This window comes from Schistocerca americana, unplaced genomic scaffold (assembly GCF_021461395.2).
Source record: "Schistocerca americana isolate TAMUIC-IGC-003095 unplaced genomic scaffold, iqSchAmer2.1 HiC_scaffold_15, whole genome shotgun sequence".
Classification (NCBI taxonomy): Eukaryota; Metazoa; Arthropoda; class Insecta; order Orthoptera; family Acrididae; genus Schistocerca; species Schistocerca americana.
The window spans coordinates 4,030,535-4,054,793 of NW_025725583.1; the positions used below are offsets into that span (position 1 = coordinate 4,030,535).

At 40.8% G+C, this 24,259-nt stretch overlaps 1 protein-coding gene across 1 annotated transcript in view; it reads left to right on the forward strand.

The window, feature by feature from the left end:
- LOC124569469 (mitochondrial pyruvate carrier 2-like) overlaps positions 1-24,259 on the forward strand; it is a 63,239-nt gene extending 38,980 nt beyond the window's left edge. The window contains exons 2-4 of the mRNA XM_047131083.1: positions 14,775-14,815; positions 16,351-16,547; positions 24,090-24,259. Coding sequence (XP_046987039.1) covers positions 14,775-14,815; positions 16,351-16,547; positions 24,090-24,156 — 305 coding nt within the window. The 3' untranslated portion in view covers positions 24,157-24,259. The remainder of the gene's footprint in view (positions 1-14,774; positions 14,816-16,350; positions 16,548-24,089) is intronic.

Sequence of the window (24,259 nt, forward strand, 5' to 3'; positions counted from 1 at the left end):
AATAGCTGAATGGTCAGCGTGGCGGACTGCCGTCCTAAGGGACCCGGGTTCGATTACTGGCTGGGTCGGGGATTCCCTCCGCTCAGTGACTGGGTGTTGTGTCGCCTTTATCATCATTTCATCCCCATCCGGCGCGCAGGTCGCCAAATCTGGCGTCGAATGTAATAAGACCTGCACCAAGGCGGCCGGACCTGCCCCGTAAGGGGCCTCCCGGCCAGTAACACCAAACGCTCATTTCCATTTTTATCTACGTAATAGCGTTGTTTCTGTGGAAAGGAAGATGTATGATCTCGCACTAAATCATGCTCTGCTGCTGCTAGGCTGTCGGAAATACACCTTCCTCTCTTGTCTGCGGACGTTCTGCCAGAAATTTTAAGTGCTCGTAGTTTTCTTACTCCCTTCGCGCTGACGCTGAAAACTCTTCTAAATGCATCGGAACATATTCTCTCTTTCTTTCTCTCTCTCTCTCCCCCTCGTTGTTCCTTCAAGTAGAATTAATCCTTGGAGCGTCATTCCTTAAGCACCTCTGCTTCAGAACATATACATGTCAGCCCTTGAAGATATATATATCGATCATTATTTGCTGTAATATAATGAAACTGTGTAAATATATGCAGGCAGTTTCGTTCTCCAAATTTTCCAAAGCAGTTTTGTACACACCTATAATAAGACACGTATTTTTGTTAATATCAGTTTCAAGTAATGTAATATGTACACGAAAATACAAACCATATAACTATTGCTATATAACTGTCTCATTATCTAGAGGTGCTTAGTGTAGAATACTCTTGTAACACGATATTACAGAGATATGTCAGACTAAATGCTACAGCTTAAAATGGTCTCCAGCGTTTTTTGTAGTAATGAAAATGGGCACAATAACTTTTCTTCTTCTGCAACTGCTTTTATTATGCTGGTCAATGTAATAAAATAGCTGGTACTTTGTACACAATCTGATGCTTTGCTTACTATAACAATAATAATTTTAAGCACTTTATATACGCCTATGTATAACGAGCTTATGATCTGAAAATGTTGTTGATTAAATATCGGAGTATGTGAGAAGGACGCACTAAACACCTACTAAAATAACAAGGCTGTGATAAAACTTGTTGCCGGCCGCTGTGACCGAGCGGTTCTAGGCGGTTCAGTTCAGAACCGTGCTGCTGCTACGGTCGCGGGTTCGAATCCTGCCTCGGGCATGGATGTGTGTGATGTCCTTAGGTTAGTTAGGTTTAAGTAGTTCTAAGTCTAGGGGACTGATGACCTCAGCTGTTAAGCCCCATAGTGCTTAGAGCCATTTGAACCATTTTGATAAAGCTTGTTGCCTTTAAACACTTATCTTGCATTAACTTGTACAAGACGACGACGAATCATGACTTTTACAATACGTCAATCACTATGAAAAATAGAATAAAGTAAACTTCACAACAGAAATAAATACTTCAGTCCTTTTGTGGTGCTGAGCAACGTGTTGGAGCCTACAACGAGATTTTGCTACCGATGATTGGTTTAGCAACTTTTACACAATGGCTTCCAAGCCGTAAATCCCATCGTAATATTTGGCCAGTACAGTGGGCAATGCTGCAGCATAATGTCTGCCTCCTTCACAGCAAAGGAATTGCCACTGGCCCTCATAATAACATTGCCACTTCTGCTAGGTTGACAAATAGCTGTTTAACACTGTAGAATTATGTGTAGCAATAATTTCCCGTCCATCCGAGGCACAATGAACGTGCTCTCTTTAACTACCACACAATACAGTATGTGTACATAATACCACTCTGCTTCAGAATCATTCCGACTCCCAAAGAAGACCATTCTGGAACTTTTTGTCGCAACGTTTCTTCCGCCTTTTCCTTCCGCGGCGGAGTCCCTTTAGATTTTACTTAAAGTCTAAGGCCATGACTCCTTACAGTTTTAATTACAAAGGTTCCTAACACTTTTAAAGCTAAGATCTACTTAGCAAGATTAAAACAAAACACATTACATACAGCTACACATTTAAAACGGTTACAGATTATTCGTTGCGCACTCCGCAGGATGGTGGCAGCATCTTAGCAGCGGGCTGCCTTACTTTACCCTGCTGCCATTACATGGCGTATGCGCCCTCAGTGCTATATCATCCCACTGCTTGCTTTATACAGGTTTTTACATCTGCCCTGTTACTAACCGTATTTTTAACTTATGACAGAGAATAACGAAATAACTTCTACGAAATGAAATGGAACAATTCCTACAGTGTGTCGTTACACTGTCCATCTCCTTTTGTTATCTTCTCTCTTCACATTTTCCCGGTGGGGTCAGGGATTTTCACCTGCCTCGAGATGACTGGGTGTTTGTGTTGTCATCATCATTTCGTCATCATTCATGAAAGTGGCGAGATTGGGTTGAGCAAAGGTTGGGAATCTGTACGGGCATTGATAACCGCGCAGTTGAACGCCCCACAAACCAAACATCATCATCATCATGTCTTCACATTATGACCCCTACTCCAACAGGAGCCTGGTGGTACTTACCACCACAGTATTTCTTTCCAGATTGTAACTTACATGTGTACCAAATTTAACTGAAATCGTTTCAGGGATTTAGGATTAGTTTTTTACCCATATCTTTGGCCACGTATACATTTCACACGTATTTGTAGACATATGTACCTGTATCTCTAGCGAATTTCGCGCCGCAGTTTCATTTTCTCGCAGCTCAGTGTTTGTGATGTCATATCTCCAGAACTGAGCATCGTACAATGATATAATTTAGTAGGTATCTCCAGTAGCATATGTGGCTACTGTATGTGAAATGTGTTGCGAATAGAGTTAATATCAAAGAAGTAATAAACTTAAAACGTCATGCAGAATGTGGAAATGGTTCACGTATCTCAATGATTATGACATCACATCTCCTGAATTGTTTGTTATATGTTGTACATATAATTTTGCTGGTACAATCAGCGGTATATTTGAATACTGTCTGCAAAATGCGTCACGAATACAGTTAGTAGTAAAGAAGTAATAAGTCAAATGTCTTACTTCATGCAGCATTTTTATTGTACGAATAGCAAAAATGTAACATTTCTGGATTATGACGGTAACATGACAGTAGCCGTATAAAGAATCCCCAACAACATATTATTTGATGTTTTGGAGTAATTAGCCAAACTCTATATTCACAAAGATATCAATAAAAGCTGTGTAGACTAATGCGGATATGAGATATGTTTTCTTTTTTAACATCTAGACTTAACACGTAAGGCTATTCACTGGTTCCTTAATTTTGCTCCCACTTGGTTCCTAACTGAAGAATAAAGCCGAAATGTGGGTCATTCGCAGTACCTTAGGAGTTTGTGAGGGTCATTTCCTTTTCTTCTTTTGATGCTGAAATAGCTAGTGTTTACTAAGGAGATATCTACTACCATTCCTGAAAATATATTCAATCGCTGTCAAATGAACCATTCTCGGCCGGGCGAAATTGAAAGAACATTCAAATTATTTGTATTCGTTATGTTTAAAAGCTAATAGTTTCCGAAAAATTTAAGAATAAGTACTTTCAATCTACTGCATATACAGCAGCCTACTTGAGAAGTCATACCATCGCTGATCAGCACAGTGGCAGGTACCATCCATTCGGGGCCTGGTATTGCGACCCGACAGTGCAGTATATGTCAGTCTGTATTTCATATTCTCTCTAATTCGGCCATCATCAGTTATGCGTTGCCCTCAGGGGCTCACAAGGGAACCTCCCCATCGCACCCCCTCAGATTTAGTTATAAGCTGGCAGAGTGGATAGGCCTTGAAAAACTGAACACAGATCAATCGAGAAAACAGGAAGAAGTTGTGTGGAACTATGAAAAAAATTAGCAAAATATACGAACTGAATAGTCCACGTGTAACATATGCAACTTCAATGGTACTGTGTAGTCATGAGCGGCGTGGTCCTGTGGTTAGCGTGAGCAGCTGTGGAGGGAGAAGTCCTTGGTTCAAGTCGTCCCTCGACTGAAAATTTTAATTTTTTGTTTTCAGACAATTATTATCTGTCCGTCTGAGGCGATCACTTTTTTGGGAGTGATAATCACATCCACAAAAAAACCTAAATCGGGCAAGGTAGAAGAATCTTTTTACCCATTCGCCAAGTGTACAAGTTAGGTGGGTCGACAACATATTCCTGTCATGTGACGCACATAGAATATATCAGACGTGTTTTCCTGTGGAGGAATCGGTTGACCTATGACCTTGCGATGAAATGTTTTCAGTTCCCATTGGAGAGGCACGTCCTTTCGTCTACTAATCGCACGGTTTTGCGGTGCGGTCGCAAAACACAGACACTAAACTTATTACAGTGAACAGAGACGTCAATGAACGAACGGACAGATCTTAACTTTGCGAAAATAAAGAAAGTAAATTTTTCACTCGGGGGAGGACTTGAACCATGGACCTCTCATTCGGCATCTGCTCGCGCTAACCACAGGACCACGGCGCTCCTGACTGAACATCACCATTGAAGTTGCACATGTTGCACGTCAACTACTCAGTTCGTATATTTTGCTAATTTTTTTCATAGTTCCACACAACTTCTTCCTGTTTTCTCGATTGATCTGTGTTCAGTTTTTCAAGGCCTATCCACTGTGCCAACTTATAGCTAAATCTGAGGGGGGTGCGATGGGGAGGTTCCCTTGTCAGCATTTGTTTGCTGGGTACACTCTTGGCGACCCCGGGGTTCCTGAGCTGGGGACCGATGAACACCACTAGTCCTCTGTCACTGTAAGCTCTGGGCATGCTTCAGTGACCAACGTGAAGCGCGGTGCTGGGAAGTTGTGTGTCTAAGGGAATGGGGTCTTGGCTGTACTGCCCAGATCGCGAGGACGGAATAAACCTTTGTAAAAAAAAAAAACCTTCAGTCTCAAAGTGTGCTGTGTGCTGATGAGATGCATGGCTGGTGACGTGGAACAGTCGTTGGCGGGCAACCTCTGGAGAACATCCCGCTCCTCAGTTATATAAGGTTTACTCAGGCACACAGGGCTCTTTCTGAGTGGACCCTTATTTCCCTAGCTGCTAGCGGGATCAAAATGGAACGCTCGAAGATATCTCCTTCTCCTCCCAGCGGAAATGGTGGGCTGCTGATAGACATTAACACCCCATCAAATAAAAGGGCTCATGCAGTTAGTCCTCCAGACTCGGGGATTATACAGAATTTGACCATGAATAATAACAGAATGCATGCTGCGGCCAGAATGTGTTTTTGACTGTGAAACGGAAAGAAGGTATTTTAGAAAAACTTTCACCTTTTTATGTTAAAAAAGGTTTGGAGAGCATCGCAGGTTCATTGAAATTCCTCAAGCAATGGTGTAATGGCACACTGTTGGTTGACACTGCTAGTTCCCAACAAGCAACAAACCTCTGGAAGGCTAAATGCCTGGGAGAATATACCATCGGAATGGAGCTCTACAACAGCTTGAATTACAACAAAGGTGTTGTGTCGTGTACAAAAAAAAAAAAAAAAAGGTTCAGATGGCTCTGAGCACTATGGGACTTAACTGCTGTGGTCATCAGTCCCCTAGAACTTAGAACTACTTAAACCTAACTAACCTAAGGACATCACACACATCCATGCCCAAGGCAGGATTCGAACCTGCGACCGTAGCGGTCGTGCGGTTTCAGACTGTAGCGCCTAGAACCGCTCGGCCATTCCGGCCGGCTGTCGTGTACAGATATGGTCAACATTTGTAAGGAGGAACTGAAAGATGAGTGGGCTCAAGAAGGGATCGTTGATGTGCAGAATATACCGAAAAGATTGGATGGGGATCTAGTGATATCTGACTCCTCCATACTTACCTTCAATAGCATAAAACTCCCAGAGCATATAAAGGTGGGTTTTTTTTCACCTAAGTGTACGGCCATATGTCCCTAACCCAATTCGCTGTTTGAAATGCCAGCGCTTTGGGCACACCATCTTACGACGTAAGGGTGAAGGCATTTATGGCAAATGTGGCAAGACCAACAATGATGGCGTTGGCTGCTCCTCCCCTCCAAAATGTGTAAATTGCTCTGGATATCACCCTGTCTGGAGTAGGGACTGCAGTGTCTTCCTTGAAGAGCGAAAGATACAGGAGCTTAAGACTTCAAATCGCATTCCACATGGACAGGCGAAGAAAATCTATAATGGACAGGCGAAGAAAATCTATAATGCCATGCACCTCCCACACTCACTAGTTCTTTTGCTTCAGCCCTTAAAAATCCTATTTTGATAGCCAATGCTTCTACACAAATGGAGGTTGCTAGTGTCAGCACTAGTACCTGCGCTTGTCAATGTATTTATTAAGCTGCAATTGTTTCAGAACCAATACCCCTAAGAGAACATCAGAGAAGACCACAGGTACCACCACTGCAGAGCTCATAGTACCTCCAAGGGCACAGTCTTGTAAAAAATCCAGTGCTGCCTCTGCTACTGCTGCAGTAGTTCCTGTAAAGCCTCCCAGGCCAAGAAAGCAAATGGGAAGCTTCCGCCACAGGCGAAAACAGAGAGTACAGAAAGTAGACTATCAGACCATGCCGATGTCAATCTACTTGATAGCTCTGCTGCTTCTGCTTCATAGCCAATGAACTGCAAACTCTGCCTGTGGCAACCATCTTGCCCCAAAGCTGGAACTCCAATCACTGTGGGCTCCCCACCCTGGTGGAAAGACAGTGTGAAAGTCCAACCATCATGATAAATGGCACCCATAATACAGTGGAACATGAATGGGTTCAGGACTCATGCGGAGCAACTGAAACTCCTGGCACAGACACAACCCCTGTGCTTGTGTTTGCGGAAAACACATTTCAAAGCTACTGATGTCCCTGTGCTATAGGGTTATACCCTCCACCATAAGGATGACCTGACTGGGGAAAGAGGTAAGGGAGTTGTTGCTGTGTTTGTCAGTAACACACACCACTTCTCCGCTTTCTCTTTCGTTGCTAACCTACAAGCAGTAGCTTTTGCAGTTCATGGAAATCTAGTGATAACTCTCTGCTCCCTGTTCTTACCTCCACAGGATGCAATAGACTCTGAGGCTCCTGCAGGCCTTATTGACCAACTGTCCAGCCCATTTCTCCTACTGGGTGCGCATTTCTTGGCTGCTACTGGATCATCCTCAGCCATTGACCTCTCATTCTGCTGTCCACCCCTTGCACACTCAGCACAGTGGGAAGCAACTGATGACCTTAATTCCAGTGACTACTTCCCACTGTTAATCCACCTACTGGATGGAGAATTGCTGGAACAGAAGCCACCAAAATGGATGATCATCAAGGTTAATTGGGCGCTGTTCAGCCAGTTTGCTGTGTTTGAACATCATGATAACCTCTAGGAATGGGTGGACCACATCACATGGGTGATCTGTCATGCTGCTGACTTATCCATACCACAGTCTTTAGGTCACTTAGGAGACGACCAGTACCTTGGTGGGCAGATGAGCGCACTTCGGCAATCTAGGAGAGGCGTGCAGCTTTTTGCCGGTTTAAATGCCGCCCGACAGCAGACAACTTCACAGTGCACACTCCGCTGCAGAATGAAAATCTTATTCTGAAGGCATATGACACTACTTGGAGACACAGTATTCTCCCACAACTGCATCAATGGGGCTTTCGTGGCCACCTACCCATCTTCTTACAGTCTTTCTTGTCTCAGCGTTTTTTTAGGACTCAACTTCGTGACACGCTATCAGATCGATTTGAGCAGGAAACTGATGTCCGTCAGGGCACTGTTTTGAGTGTTACCCTCTTTGCCATAGCCATAAACATTGTCACATCTACGTTAATATGTGTGTGTGTGTGTGTGTGTGTGTGTGTGTGTGTGTGTGTGTGTGTGTGTGTGAGTGCTCATTTTAATCATTATCGTCGTATTTTTAATTTATTTGATTTGCATATGAGGAACACCATCTTAAATTTAAGAGACTCAGTGAGGCTTCTGGGCCTCATTTTTTACTCCAAATTGTTGTGGTTGCCACACCTAAGAGACCTGAAAGCCAGAACTCTCAAGTCACTGAACATCATGAAGTGCATTAGCCACAGGTCTTGGGGAGCTAACAAGGTGCATCTCCTCCAGTTTTATAGAGTTTTCATGCGTTCATGGCTCGACTATGGGTGCACGGTATATGGATCGGTGAGGTCTTCTTATTTGAAGATCATTGAGGTGTCATCCATGAGGGGATTCAGCTGGCCACGAGTGCTTATAGGACCAGAACCATACCCAGCCTCTTTGCTGAGGCTGGGGAACCAGCACTTACTATCCAGCGGCAGTTGATCATGGTGCATCAGGTGTGTACATCCCTAGCAGCTACGACTTCACCTGCAAGCCATACTGTTGCATGCCTGCCTTTGGAACACCTCTTCTCCAACCGTCCATGAGGCACAAAGCCGTTTAGGACCTGTGTGCAGCTTGTGCTAGAGTCACTTGGTGTGGAACAAGTATTACCCCAAATCTACGGTTTTAACCGTCTGCCGCCCTTGTTACTCGAAAGACCCAGAGTGATTTTACATTTGGTGCAGTGTGGGAGAGACTGCACTCCTACTTCCATTTTTAATGCGATATTTTCTGACATTTTGTTCGAGCAACACAACCATGTAGCTGTTTTTATGGATGGGTCGCGTTTGTACCCAGCAGATAAAGTAGTCCAGATTATCCAGGATGCCCTCCTCCAACTACAGCAACTGGAGACGGAGGTGTCTTTCTGGTGGGTATCAGGGCACATGGGAATTGTGGGGAATGAAAGGGCAGATCTAGCAGCCAATAAGCTGTGTTTTGATCCTCAGGAATTTCAGTGTGCCATCCCCCTGCATGCTATAACCTCGCTGTTGAGCTCCAGAGTCTTGCGTTGGTGGGAGGATGAATGGCTAGAAGTGACTCACAATAAGCTCAATTTTGCAAAGCCCAGAACGTGGCCGTGGTGTACTTCCTTACAGCCATGTAGATGGGACGACATTCTCCTCGCTCATCTTTGCATAGGCCACAGCCCTATGACGCATGGCTTCTTGCTCCGACTAGAGGACCCTTCAATGTGTGGCGCTTGTGTGTACAGATCAATGTGCGCCACATTTTATTGGATTGCGTATTATTTTCCGACCAGCGGACTGGGACTGATTTGCCAACGGATCTGAAATCTATTTTAGGTGCCAATAAAATGAATGAAGTTAGAGTTTTAAAGTTTTATGAATTGACCAATATTTGTACCAATATTTTTGGGGAGATGAATTTAATATGTTCACAGAGTGACTGTTTCACTCATATTTTTTTTACGCAAGTGGCCAGCCAGTGAGATTTTCGTGTGCCTTCCTTTTAGCTCCTTTGTCATGTTCCTTACGTTTTAGTCTCCTGTATAGCATCTTGTATTCTTTCCCGTTGTCTTTGCGTGTATGATCACTTTTTAGCAATTTTTCCCACATCCGTCTCTTTTAACATGTGTAAGGGCGCTGGTAATCTCACCGTTGAGCACCCGTAAGCACCAAACCCAAACACACACACACACACACACACACACACACACACACACACACACAGAGTGGGAAAAAAATAGTGTCACGAGATTTTAACAATGGATAGCTGATGCCAATAGACACACACACACACACACACACACACACACACAGAGCGTGGGAAAAAAATAGTGTCACGAGATTTTAACCCTGGATAGCTGATGCCAATAGAGACACACACACACACACACACACACACACACACACACACACACACAGAGCGTGGGAAAAAAATAGTGTCACGAAATTTTAACCCTGGATAGCTGTTGCCAATAGGAACCAAAATTACCAACGTTGTGTAAGTCGACGACGCACCATTTTTAAACTACGAAAACTTGGCGCCAGGCGTTCCGATTGGCCATGGGTTTGCGCTGTTGCCGCTCATCGGTTGACGGGCACCGCTATAGTTGTCGGTTCTACATCTACATGGATACTCTGCAAATCACATTTAACTTTTAAGTGCCTGGCAGAGAGGTCATCGAACCACCTTCACAATTCTCTATTATTCCAATCTCGTATAGGGCGTGGAAAGAACGAACACCTATATCTTTCCACACAAGCTCTGATTTCCCTTATTTTATCGTGGTGATCGTTTCTCCCTATGCAGGTCGGTGTCAACAAAATATTTTCACATCGGAGGGGAAAGTTGGTGACCGAATTTCGTGAGAAGCTTCCGTCGCAACGAAAAAAGCCTTTGTTTTAATGATGTCCGGCCCAAATCCTGTATCATTTCAGTGACACTTTCTCCCATATTTCGCGATAATACAAAATGTGCTGCCCTTCTTTGAACTTCTTCGATGAACACCGTCAGTCCCATCTGGTAAAGAGGCCACACCATGCAGCAGTATTCTGAAAGAGGATGAACAAGCGTAGTGTAAGCAGTCTCCTTAGTAGATCTGTTACATTTTCTAAATGTCCTGCCAATAAAACGCAGTGTTTGGTTAGCCTTTCCCACAACATTTTCTATGTGTTCCTTCCAATTTAAGTCGTTCGTAATTGTAATTCCTAGGTATTTAGTTGATAGAGGATAGTGTGACTGCAGTGACTTCTCTCTGGCACACTGCCCGTGAGACCAACATTTGCAATTTACTGTCCACACACTACATTTGTAGTGCCCTGCCCACTATACTCATTACTTGCGACAGTCAATCTACCAATTCCCGTAACAGTTTGAGCAATGTGAGTGCATCCACAGTGAAGAAAATCACTGGCTGGTAAGCCTTATCTATAAGAAGAGGGTATCTGTTCTTTCAGACATGTACGAAAGAACAGATACCATCTTCATATATTAAGTTTCTGTTGCTCCCCCCAAATTCAACACACATCTGCCAACCTCTAAACGTGGCATTGTTTCACCTAATGAAGATAGCTTGGCAAAAGATTTGACTGTTTGGGAGAAAGGCAATAGGGGTGTTCTTCCAAAAAGCAACTTCCCTAATACATTGAAGCCGACATTTCACCACATGGGTGAGAAAATTCGAGACAATGCTACTGCAGGATTTCGTGCTTCTGGTATCATACCTTTCAATCCAGAAAACGTTTTATCTCTCTTACCTGTTAGTAGTTTGGAAAATGAAACAGGTAAGCCAGTGCAGGTATGTTCTGATGCCTTTGTGGAACACCTGAGAGATGTTTTTTATGGGTCTGTTAATTCCCAACCCAAAAAAGCTCATGGTAGAAAACTGGAAGTTCTCCCTGGAAAAAGTGTCATGTCACAGACAGAAATTTCAGACAATATTGGAGTGGGCAGCAAGGAAAAGGAAGCTGATGATCCTAAAGTTTTGGAGCAAGAAACTGTAATATCTGAGACAACAACGGAAGAGAAATATGGACCTGAACCTTCCGAGACACCTCCAATGACACTGGCCAAAAACGATTTTGTCTTGGTTAAGTTTCCTGTTACAGAGACTAACCGTTCAAAATTATATATAGGAAGGATTGAGGCTGTGGATTTGCCTGACGACATTCAAGGTAATTTCATGAGGAAGAAAATTAGTGAGAAACAAGAATACTTCTTTTTTCCTGATGTTGTAGACATGTGTGTGGTGTCAAAAGCACAAGTTTGGATGAAGGTGAAAGGAACTGATTTCTGACGGGGAGTCATTGACACTGTGTAATGTTAAGTGTCGTATTAAGTAATAAAGTTCAGAGATTTAGTGGTTAATAAAACTGGTTGGTAATGTAAAAATTTTAATTGGCATTAATTTATTTGAAGCTGAGGGAGTATAAATGCATTTTCCTTAGTAAAATGCTTGATAGATGTGTTTCACATGTTCCAATTCACCTCACCACATGTTTCAAATGCAAGTACTGTTCAAAATATGCAGTGTTCCAAATCACCTCAAGTCCTGGGGTAAAGAACGGGTATGGCAGAGCATTTTCATTCTTGTAACACATTGCTGTAGGAAGGACTAGAGGTGCTGTATTTAAAATTTCAAAATTATAGTACAATATTTAGATGTTAATTTTCAGTAAAAACTTCATTTTCTGTCCCGATTCACCCCAAGTTATGGTGCTCATATTCACAATGACCACCACCACTACTACTACTACTACTACTACTGCTACTACTATTTTGATCATTATATTGTAGTGCCCATGTAGAATATGTTAGATGCAAGAAAAGGCCCTAACTTTTACAGTGAAATAAATGCATAAATAAATATTTCAATTGCCTATAGTGCAAGGCATCTAACTTTTAATACCCCTACTTGGCAAAGCACTGTTTACAGACAGACATGAATTTTGCTGTAGGTTACTACTTGAAACTTTCTTTTACCTAACAAAATGGAATAGTGTACATTTTGTGACAGCATTCAGTATCTCATAAACAGAAGACAGGAATCACATAACAGATGTCAGTACCTAGATTAAAGCTTTTCACTATAAAATGGAGTACTGGGAGGCATACACTGATTCTTCTTCACTTAGGTATGTCACAGAGTTTCGCACAAAATTGAATACAGTTCATATCAATGCAAATAGCTTACTAACAAGAAGGGATTACCAGTACTGGAAAATCGTAAAAGTAGGTAAGGGTTTAAGTGCTCCCTGTTGGAAACCTTAACTCAGCTTTTGTAACTGTACCATAAAATGCCTTGTATTATTTGATAATCCTTGATAATTTGCTTACAGTTGCCTCCAGGACACAGGACTTTATCGCTTGGCTAAAATGAAAGTAAAAAATAACATTCCCTTATCAGAATTCTGAAAAAGCCTGAAAGACTGGATTCTGTGGCCTGGAATAAACAGCAGTTGAAACAGCAGTTGCCTTTATGTATTGTATCTGAACTGGCTAAAAATATTGTTAAAGAATTTTGAGGAGGAGGAGCAGATTAGTGTTTAATGTCCCTTTGACAGTGAGGTCATTAGAGTCAGAGCACAAGCTCAGATTAGGGAAGGAAGGGGAAGGAAATCAGCTGTGCCCTTTCGTGGAAACCATCCTGGCATTTGCCTGAAGTGATTTAGGAAAATCACAGAAAACCTAAATGAGGATGATTGGATGCAGGTTTGAACTGTTGTCCTTCTGAATGCGAGTCCAGTGTGCTAACCACTGCACAACCTCGTTTGGTCAAAGAATTCTGGGAGTGGCATCATATGACTGCAATTTTAATTGCAGAGAACAAACATGGACTCAAGTTAAGAAAGAATTAATCTTAGGCATTAATGTCCCATTGATGTTAAAGTCATTAGAGATGGAGCAAAAGCTCCAGTTGGGTAAAAATAAATAAACTGTATCCTTTTCAAAGGACTCATCCAAGAATTGGCCTTAAGTGATTCAGGAAACCTAGGGGAAAGTAAAATGTGAATGGCCGGACCGAGATTTTAAGTGCCATCCTGCTGAATGCGAGTCCAGTGACTTACCATCGTGGCCACTTGCTCACTGACTCAAATTAAGGAATATCAGACACAGAACAATACAACACTTACTCACCAGACTGACATAACATCGTAAAACACTCAAACTATGTAATAATGTAATTGTGTGAGAATGAATGTGCAGTGGAATACACACTGAGTACCATCAATTCATTATTTCTTTAAAATCTGACAGCTATTTAGTTGACACACAAAGGACAACAAAAATGATAAATCATTTAAGTACAGTGCATTCATTGCTGATAAAGCCAATTATGCATAAAATTCACCTGTGTTATCAGTTTGCAACGGTTTGTGATTATTAGCAAATTTGTTATTATGTGTTATTCGTTGTTCATCCTATGGGTGGTCTTCCTTTTCAATGAGTACTTGAGATATCACTATCCATGGAACAATGATTACACCTGCTACCCCAGCTGCCATCACCACTATGATACCTTCCCGACTACTGACAAAGACCTTGAAAGTATGTTTACTTTCAATATGCAGCACACATGCAACTATAGATTGCATGGGCAAGTGGCATGCTATGTACTAGCTGCCAACACTACCTGCTGGCAAGGTCATCTGTCAACCACAAAGTTATTTTAATCAAGCTATATATCTTTTCATTGTAAACTATTAATTGTGCTTAACCACACAAATCGAACATGAACTTTTAATGGCTTGTTACAGAGTAGTGATGTAATTGTGATTTATTCCATTTGCTAACCAAATTACCTTTGTATCCACGAAAATATCCTCACAACAGCAAAAAACTGCATAATATGCAATAATCAAAACATAAAACATAAAATATGAAACACACAATACTACAACAACCCTCAGATTTTGCAACAGTACTGTGACGTGGTTACCATTACCGAAGGAACAGCCCACAGCATAACACCTATTTCATACTGTCAACACATACATAAGGTGCACATCAGCCAAGTCTTCATCAGTAAACCCATCCATGCTGCTATGTATCAGTGTTAACATACAACTAACCCTGCCATAACACAAACCTAAAAGGGATCTGAGCAGTACTGACAGCAAGCTTGAGGGCAAGGAGTAAAGTGTGCATTACTCCTGTCAGTATCAAGTACTGTGAGTCGCTTGGACAAGATTGTTTCCAAACAAGACACCTCAATCACGGCGAACATCAATCAAAAATAGATAATTTTAAACTCACCATGGTTAGCGCAGCTCCCCCCGTCGGAGGTTCGAGTCCTCCCTCGGGCATGGGTGTGCATGTTGTCCTCAGTGTGAGGTAGTTTAGGTTGGATTAAGTAGTGTGTAAGCCTTGGGACCAATGACCTCAGCAGTTTGGCCCCTTACCACAAATTTCCAAATTTAAACTCGTCCATGAAAGCAAACACTTCCTAATTCTTGCTCTTGTTTTTGCAGGTCCTAAAACTATATTTTTCTGGTCGCCGTTCTTTAAGTGGGTAAGTATGAAATTGTAATTTTGACAGTTTTCACTTTTCTTGTTTGTTGTTAAATTAAACTTTGAATGACAGTTTCTTCAATGTCAGAAACCTACTTCACTCTTTCTTTTCAATAATGTGTTATTGGAATTAAGTGCAGATCATTTATAGATTTACCTTGTGTCTACGGACTTACGTGTGATTGAATTTTCTTTTATTTCTTCTACTCCCAAGGAGAACACGAAAAGTGCCATAATCCAATTTCCCAGAAAATTCACTTAGTGAAGGAGGAGTCAGAGTAAGCGAACACATTTTGGCTTATCTGTAGACACTCAACCATTTCTGAAAAAACTACAGTCAAAGTTTTTGAGATACTTTACAGGACTTTTACAACACAATATCCTCAGACAAAATGGTGGCACAACGGTTAGTGTTGCAGCTTCTTAATTTTGCACCTCGTGTTCGAAATGGAATTACTACCCTTTTTTTCTCATTTATATATCCATGTCTATAGAAGATTACTACACTTTATATTGATATAACATTATTCGTCTATCACTCGTATGCCAGATGACTTAATTAGAAAAAGAATGAGAAAATTATTTGAAATTGTTTTCGGTGAAATTCCTGCAGTGTAACATAGTTCATGATCAACTGCAAGTGCCAGTTTTGCAAAAGTGATCCATTATGCATGGTTTGCTGCGAAATTATTGCCAATGCATGACATCTTCACAAATGGTAGCTATGTTTCTTTCCCGAGGGAGATTCCTACAAAGAAATGTCACTGTGGCAAACCTGTTTTTGCGCAATGCTTGTGAAATTTGGAATATCTGCATTCTGAATGTTTCTATTATCGGTAACATCCAAGGGAATGCACCAAATCTTCCTGAAGAATAAACATCTTTATAAAATGTAATAATATGAGAGTGGAATATGAGAATTTAAAAATACTGCAACCCATCAACATACCACACACACATATGCAATTATTGTGAGACACTTATTGTGAGACACTTATTGTGAAATCCAATTGTAATTTTACAATTAATATAATGAATGCCCTTAGATCCCCTAATTTGATAAGAAACATTTGTGTAACAACCATCTAAGGGCATGTGTAGATAAATGAAAAGAATAAAAATAAAATAAATAAAAACAAAAATTAATTTTTGAACATGGGATGCAAAATTAACAAGCTGCAACCCTAACCACTGAACCATCATTTTCTCTGTGGATGTCTTGTGGTAGAAGGCCTATACCTTGAAAGCTTTGATAGTTGTTTATTGAGAAATGGTCATGTATCTACAGATAAGACGAGGCATATGTTTGCATACTTTGACTCCTCTTCCACTGATCGGTGTTCCTGGGAAATGCGGTGATGACACTTGCCATGTTCTCCTCATCAGTAAACAAACGTAGAGCAACTCTAAAACTACAGATACATAATTTCTATATAGATTATGAAAACTTTAAATTGCTTACATACAGACTCCTGCAAAATAGAAATTAAAGTAGAGTAAAATACTAAATATAAGTTATGTTGTCATGTTTTGCAGGGGCTTGTAATTGCAGGCTTGAGTGACCTACAGCGACCAGTAGAAACAATCAGTATATCACAGTCTTCTGCTTTGGCAGTCACAGGCATGATCTGGTCTCGATACTGCTTAGTTATTATCCCCAAGAACTATAGTCTGTGCAGTGTAAATGTCTTTGTCGCCCTGACAGGACTTTATTCTCTCTCAAGAGCTATAAGGTATGGTGATCCACTTTTTTTTATTACTGATACTTATAAAAACCTTGTAATAAATTAACACAGACAAGATTACTATATTAAAACCGAATGGACTCTCATGAACTGTATTTGAACAACTACTAAATAAATGTTTAAATAACCATTACATCAGAATTACATTTTACTATAAAAGCTTTTAAAAATGGCCAATTACTTAGACATCAATATCTATAATAGTCTTCTATTTAGATTTAGTTTATTTTTCATCACACTATATACTTATCAAAACTGTGACATAAATATGTAAACAAGCAATATCAGAATAAATGAATGTGTCAGCACAGGCAGAGTAATAGAAACACATGTATTTGTACTATGGAAGGTGTGACATATTGACAAAAGCACGTTTATTGATGAGAAGGATAGGGAATACTCTTTCCACAAGAAAGAGAGGTTGTAAGAGACTGAATAAGAAACATTGGAGAAGGCATAAAAGGCTGGGTAAGAGCTAGGAGGAAGGAATAAATCAGCTACCGGTATGTTCTTTTCAAAGGATTCATCTCAGAAACTGGTTACATCAGTTTACTAAAATGTATTTCTTGACTAGTTTTGGAAAATTGTTTCCCAGAATTCCATGTATACAGCTCTCTGCAAGCACGTCTTCCCTGTAAATGTACCACTACATTTGTTACGCATTTGTGCAACACACTCATATTGATTGAATGAGCGTATAATGTAGAGTACAACTCTTCTCTGCATACCTGTTATCTTCTGCTAGTCAACCTGAAAGAGAGTCCCAGTCTGATGAACAATAGTCAGGAATTGGTATAAAAATGATTTTGTTAATGACTTTCTTCATTGCTGACAGCAGACATGAGTCTGGTAAATACTTTCCTCGTGGAGATATTTTTTGTACCCATTCCACTTTAAAACACTTAACAGTTTTACTCCTAGATGTTTCACAGCTTTGTCTTATTCCAGTAACCGAAGATCAATCACTAAGTCAAATGTTATTTGATTATTTTGTTTATTGATGCACATTTTATTGCATTTACTTATGTTGAGGGTCAGACACAAATCTTTACACCAGGTGGTAATCACTTTGTCTTTCTATATTCATTTCAAATTTATAATGATGTCAACTTCTTGTACACAACTGTGATATATTTGGACTGCTTCATAGAGCTACAAGTGATTTCTGTGTTATCATTAACAATGGTAGCACTATCAAACTGCCTTGAAGTAGACCACATGCTACTCTAGCTTCTGATGGCACCTCCCCATTACAAATTTTGTTATGGGTTCTGTTTTCTAGAAAGTCTTCACTCCAGTCAAACTTTTATTCAGATATTTCATTTGCATGTATTTTGTTTGCTCACTGATGGTGTGGAACTGTATTTCAGGCTTTTTGGAAGCCAACAAACGTGATGTCAACCCCAGCTGCTGTACCTACTGCTCTGTCCATCTCATTAAATGATAAGAGCAATCTGAGTTTCATATAGTCAATGATTACACAATCATTGTTGGTTTTGAAGTAGTAGTAGTAGTAGCAGTAGTAGTAGTAGTAGTAGTAGTGTGGTGGTAGCATAGTCTGCAGATGAGCCATCACATGATAACAGAAATTCTGCAACATTTTGACTTCAATGAGATAGGTCTAATGTTAAAACTTGCTTACAGGTTATAACTACGTTCAGGATTGGGACTTAAACCGAAGACTTTGTCATTTGCAGACAAGTGCTCTGCCAACTGAGCAATCCAAGCAGAGCTAATGATATGCTCCTATCATTATTTCTGCCAGTACCTCTCTCTCATTCTGATGGATTAATAATTCTCCACAGCTGTCCTGTGCCCCTTCCTTTGTATTGCAATGACCTGCACCTTTTTAATTAGTTCAGGATAGCCAGCACACCCTCCTCTGGCTAAACAGCTGGGGCAGATGCTGGGTGCCAGGGTACAGAGGTATCACAGGGAACAAAACGGCAGATGTAGTGGCCGAGGAGGCATGTTTTGATCCTTGGATACTTCAGTGCCCCATCGACCTGCATGTTCTCGTTTCGCTGATGAGGAACATCATGTGTCAATGAATGGCTTGAAGTGACAGGCAATAAGCTCCATCTAGTAAAGCCTACAATGCAGCAGCGGTGTATCTCCTTCCAGCCTCTCAACAGGATGAGGTTCTCCTTACACGTCATCACATATGCCACAACCCTGTAACGCATTTCTTGCTCTGGCGAGAGGGCCCTCCAACGTGCAGTGCTTGTGGCGTACAGATAAGGGTGCTCCACGTTTTTAAACTGTGTTTCATTTTCTAACCAGAGAGTGGATTTGCCAACAGGTTTGCCCTCTATTTTAGGTAATGTTCATGTGAATGTGGTTTAAGATTTTGTGATCTGTCCAACTTGTTTCCTAAGATTTTTGGTAGATATTCTTAATGTGTCAATAGGGTGACTGGCTTACCCACGTTTTTTGTAAGTGGTCAGCCAGTTACATTTCTCTGTGCCTTTCTTTTAGGTCTTTTACGATTTTACTTCTGTTTTAATTATAGGTGTAGCACCTTTCACCATTTATCAGTTGTCTTCCGGCACGTTAGATACAGTGATTGTGTGATTCAACACAAGTGAGATGGGAGTGAGTGAATGAGTGTCATTTTATGGATTTACTCCTCATTGTGTGCAACGATTTTAGAGACTTAAACCACAATTGTTTGTTTCCATGAGGGTAAGGGTGCTGATAACCTCGCTGTTGAGTGTCCATGGGCTCCAAACCACACACCTACACCTTTTTCCCAGTCATGCTCCACTTCCAGCAATATACACCACTTGTCAAAAAAAGTTCCGAGACTTATTTTATTGCTGGTGTATAAGTGACATCAGCACAGTAACTATGGTAGCTGCTTGAGCTAACAACTGTAAACAGCAGATGTGGATTTGACCAGTTAGTTGTGAGGTTGTGGAAGTGGGCATGAGACCATAGTGTGTCAATGTCATGTCAAATTGCAATGACACAACAGACTGAACATCTAGAAATCAGGTGTTCAATGCCTACTACAACTTGACTGAAATGAACAATGTGGACTGTTCTTTTTTAGAAAATATCACCACAGGTATTGAGACTTGGAGATATCAATGCAAACCTATTACAAAATGACTAAGTGCAGACTGGGTCTCTAACAGTTTCTTAAGACCTAAGTAAATGCGAACGTGATGTGCGAGTTGAACACCACCTCAAAAGAGGACTTTTCTGACAGTTTCACAAGACTGTATGAACATTCTGTGTGCTGTACTGAAGTATAGGAAGCCTTTGTATAGCACCTGCAGCATTAAAACCACGATATTAACTGTTCTCTACTTTTTATCAATCCAGTCTCAAAATGTTTTGGACTGATGGAGCAAGGTAAACTGTTGCAGAAGAGGGGGTCAAGTTCTACCACATATTTGATAAAGAATTCAATGGACAGCCCATCAGGTCTAGTCATATTTCCTCTATCAAGACACATGAGCCAATTTTCAATCATATTCTCATTTATTTCTCTATCTGTTATTTTCACATCTGTACAGCCACTGACAGCAGGAACTATATTGTTTTCTCTCATCTGTCACACATGTTAGTATCACTAAAGGTGTCACAAATGGATCTTCCTGAACTGTATGCCTGTAACCCGCTGTAGGGAAAGCTAAATTTGGTACAGCTGTGTGGTCACGGGTACAGATACGGGTGGGGGTTAATCTCCATGTGCACCTCTCATATTGCCTCTTAAAGATCAACAGATCAGAGTCCAATGGACTGACAAAAAAGGTTCATGTTAATTATGTTTTACAGCAACAATAGCAACAAACGCTGAGACTATTTTCAATTTCTCTACACAGTCAGTATAAGAAAGTTTCACACCAGGATAATAATTATAATATGGATCATCAGAAATGGGGTACAGTAGAGATAGTTGTAGCTCCAGTAATTAAACACAAATCAATAATACTTGTAGTAATGGAGAAACTCTCTGGATTGAGGGAAGTGAACTACTAATCTAGAATTAAGATTCATGTGGGAATAAGTCTTAAAGGTATGACTGTTTTGTGCTTCATTACAACAGTGTTTTGTAATCTGTGTTATTAATCAGAAATTTGACTTTCAGTAACTCATTTGTACTTTTGCCAAGTTTCATGTGCATTTCCTTTCACATTTGAGTTTTTCATGTGACAGCTCTTACAGCTTTTTAAATTAAAACAAACAATATTAACGTTCTACATCTTTATACTTCATGTCTACATATTAATTTCTCAACAGTCACCTGGACGATGAACATATTTCTCCCAACGAGAGACCAGTTTAATAATACCATCACTATAGAATGATTGACTTTGTAGCTGGAGCCACAACCCTCACTTCTGTTAGCTTGAAGGTGTTCTTCAAGTTTTGGAAATCGGATGGGGCTAAGTTGGGACTGTATGAAAGATGATCAATCACAGCAAACCCATGGCATTGGATTGTTTCAGATGGCGCCATGCTCATGTGTAGTCTGCCATCATCACAGCAAAGGAAGGGGTGCCTTGTGGGTAGCCAAATCTTCAAAGTAGGAACTCAACTACAGCACACTATTTCTCAGATACCGACATAGTTACATTATGCACCACCTTATTACATGCTATGATTTGGAGTTATCAAGTAGTAGAGGGCTGCAAATATCTAGACATGAAGAATGAAGATGTAGGATGTTGGTAATTTAAAAGTTTTACGAGTTTTGACATAAGAAAACTCAGAATGAAGCAATACTTTTCAGCACACCCTCATATTTGTCTGGCTTCCCTAAGAGTTTTATAATTCGTTTACACTTACTTTACATTGTTCCCTGTCAAAGACAGATATTGTCACAAGGAAGGTAAGTTCGTCTGACATGTTATCAACCTATACATAAAAGGTAATAAAAGTGTCAGGTCAACCGGATGCAGATTCAGGAGGGTATCAGCTTTGTTTTAGCCATATGAACCATCCTTATATTCACCTCAAGTCAATTAATGAAACTATATCCGGATATCAGGCATATGAATGCAATGTCTTAACCACTGGTTAGTTCTTCAATAATTACAGAAACACAAAGCACAAGAGCTGAAAACAGTCACATGTAGGTGAAATACCTTAACATAGTTCTGTTGAAGTGGATGATTCTTTCAGCTGACATGATGCTATGAGATGCACTAGTTGTAGCATAGTTGCTGGTAGCCCTACCAACTTGAACAGGTATTAGCTGATGTTCTGCAAATTCGAGTGTGGAACTTAACACATTAAAATATTGTATGGAATTGGGAGGAACCAATGGTATTGTTACAAGCAAAAACGTGAGTTACAGAATGAGTTATTAGACGTACTGCAATTGTGGAAATATTCTTCCAAGAATTAAAATGAAGTTATTGACACCCATCAGTGTACATGTTTAGATGTCCATATTACAAGCTGATGATTAATAGCATGTAGGGATTATGTGAGGAAATGACAAATCATTAAAAGTAACTGGAAAGGGGATTAAAATCTGACAGTCAAGGATGAGTGGATTGCTACAGTTGGGGAATGAAAGGACACCACAACTGCTGCACAATGTGGACTACCAATAAAGAAACCTGAGAAAATAGAGACTGCTGGAGTTCTGAATTATGTTTCTACTGCTTTTAGCAAAGATCCACTTCAGGAACCATAAGGGGAGGTGATACATATGTGGAGTAAGTGTAAACAAACAAAGAAAAAGGTAAAGAAAACAGTCTAAAGGATAACAGAAACTTCCTACAAGCTGGAATAAGATAAAAACCTTGGAGAAAGTTAAACAACTGCTGTATTAAGTAAGTAAAAGTTGGATGATCAAGGGAGATTTCATAAGCTTGACACAGTTGAACACAATTGAGATGTGGGACTGAAGTTCCTTACAAGATCATCCTTATATATTGATCAGCCAGAACATTATGACCATCTACCTAATAGCCGATATTTCCATCCTTGGCAGGAATAGTAGAGGCAATGCATCATGGCATGGATGCAATGAGGCCTTGGCATGTTGCCGGCAACACATCTGCACACACAAGTCACCTGATTCCCGTAAAATCTCCGGGGAGAGAGCGAAGAGCTCTGACGCCACACTCAACCACATCCCAGATGCGTTTGATTGGGTTCAGATCTGCCAAATTGGGGGCCAGCACATCAACTGGAACTCACCACTGTGGTCCTGAAACCAGTCCATCACACTCCTGGTCTTATGACGCGGCACATTATCCTGATGAAAAATGCCACTGCCATTGGGAAACATGATCGTAATGGATGGTTGTATGTGGTCTGCAACCAGTGTACAGTACTCCTTTGCCATCATGGTGCTTTGCAAGAGCTCCACTGGACTCATGGTCATGGGAATGTTGTCCAGGGCATAATGAAGCCACCATCAGCTTGTCTCCATCCCGCAGTACAGGCATCGAGGAGCTCCTCCCGATTCACACTATCCCATCAGCATAATGAAGAAGGTATTGGGATTCAGTAGTACTTGCCAATTTTGTGGAATTAATATTGGCACATGTATGGGTTGTCAGCTGCAGAGGCCCATCAGCAGGAGTCTTCAGTGCACTGTGTGTTCAGACTCACTTGTACTCTGTTCTGCATTAAATTCTAATGTTAGTTCCACCACAGTTCACCACCTGTCCTGTTTTACCAGTCTGCCTGGCCTACGACATCCGACATATGTGATGAGGGGTGGCCGCCCAACTCCACGATGTCTGGACGTGGTTTCACCTTCGTTTTGCCACATGTTGAAGACACTCACCACAGCCTTCTCAAATACCCAACAAGTCGTGCAGCTTGTGAAATGCTCATGCCAAGCCTCTGGGCTAACACAATCTGCCCTCGGTCAAACTCTGATAGATTTCCCGCCTTCCCCATCCTACACATGGACAGCATGCTCACTGACGCTACATGCACTGTGCGCATGTCTGACTAGCAGTCATTCCTCACCATGTGACACTGCTATCACCTGGATGGATTTATAATGATAGGTCAGTGGTTGTAATGTTATGGCTGATCAGTGTAAAAAAAAAAAAAAAAAAAAAAAAAACATTCTCAAGTTTACTTAATGTGAGCGATCTGCTTACAATTTCAAACTTTTAAAGAAAAATCCTTCATCATCTCTGTCTCAAACAACTGACTGTTATGGCTTGTGTTGTGCTAACCATTAAAAGCCCATAGAACATGAATGTACAGAAGTGAACAGACCATTTGGCAAAATCCAGAGATGAAGGGAACCATAAGTACCCTAAGTGTGGTGCTACAGAAACTCTTTGACAAATTAAGTGGTAAGATATAGTGCATAATGTCAGAACAGATAGGCAAAAAATTAAGTTTGTGGAGAACGGACAAGTTCAAGGAATAACAACAGTTAATTTGGCCCTGTATAGACCAAGAAAGACAATCAAAAGATTAGGATATGCCAACCAAATTCTTCAGGATGTTAATTTAGCAGACATAGAAAGATGGAATTCCATGTAACTGTGTGTGTGCAGTATGACAGAGTGTAGAAACTTATTTTTCCTTTTCCAGGTACCAGCTCCAACTAAAGGAAAAGGGTAACAATGGAAGGACACAAGAACAAAAAATGCTTTTATGAAAGAAGTTTTTGTGTGTGTACATGTGGAAGGAGTGGACTACTAATTTATTTGGCTATGTATGTAGCAGAGGCACCAGCAAAATAAAAGATTAATGACACTGTA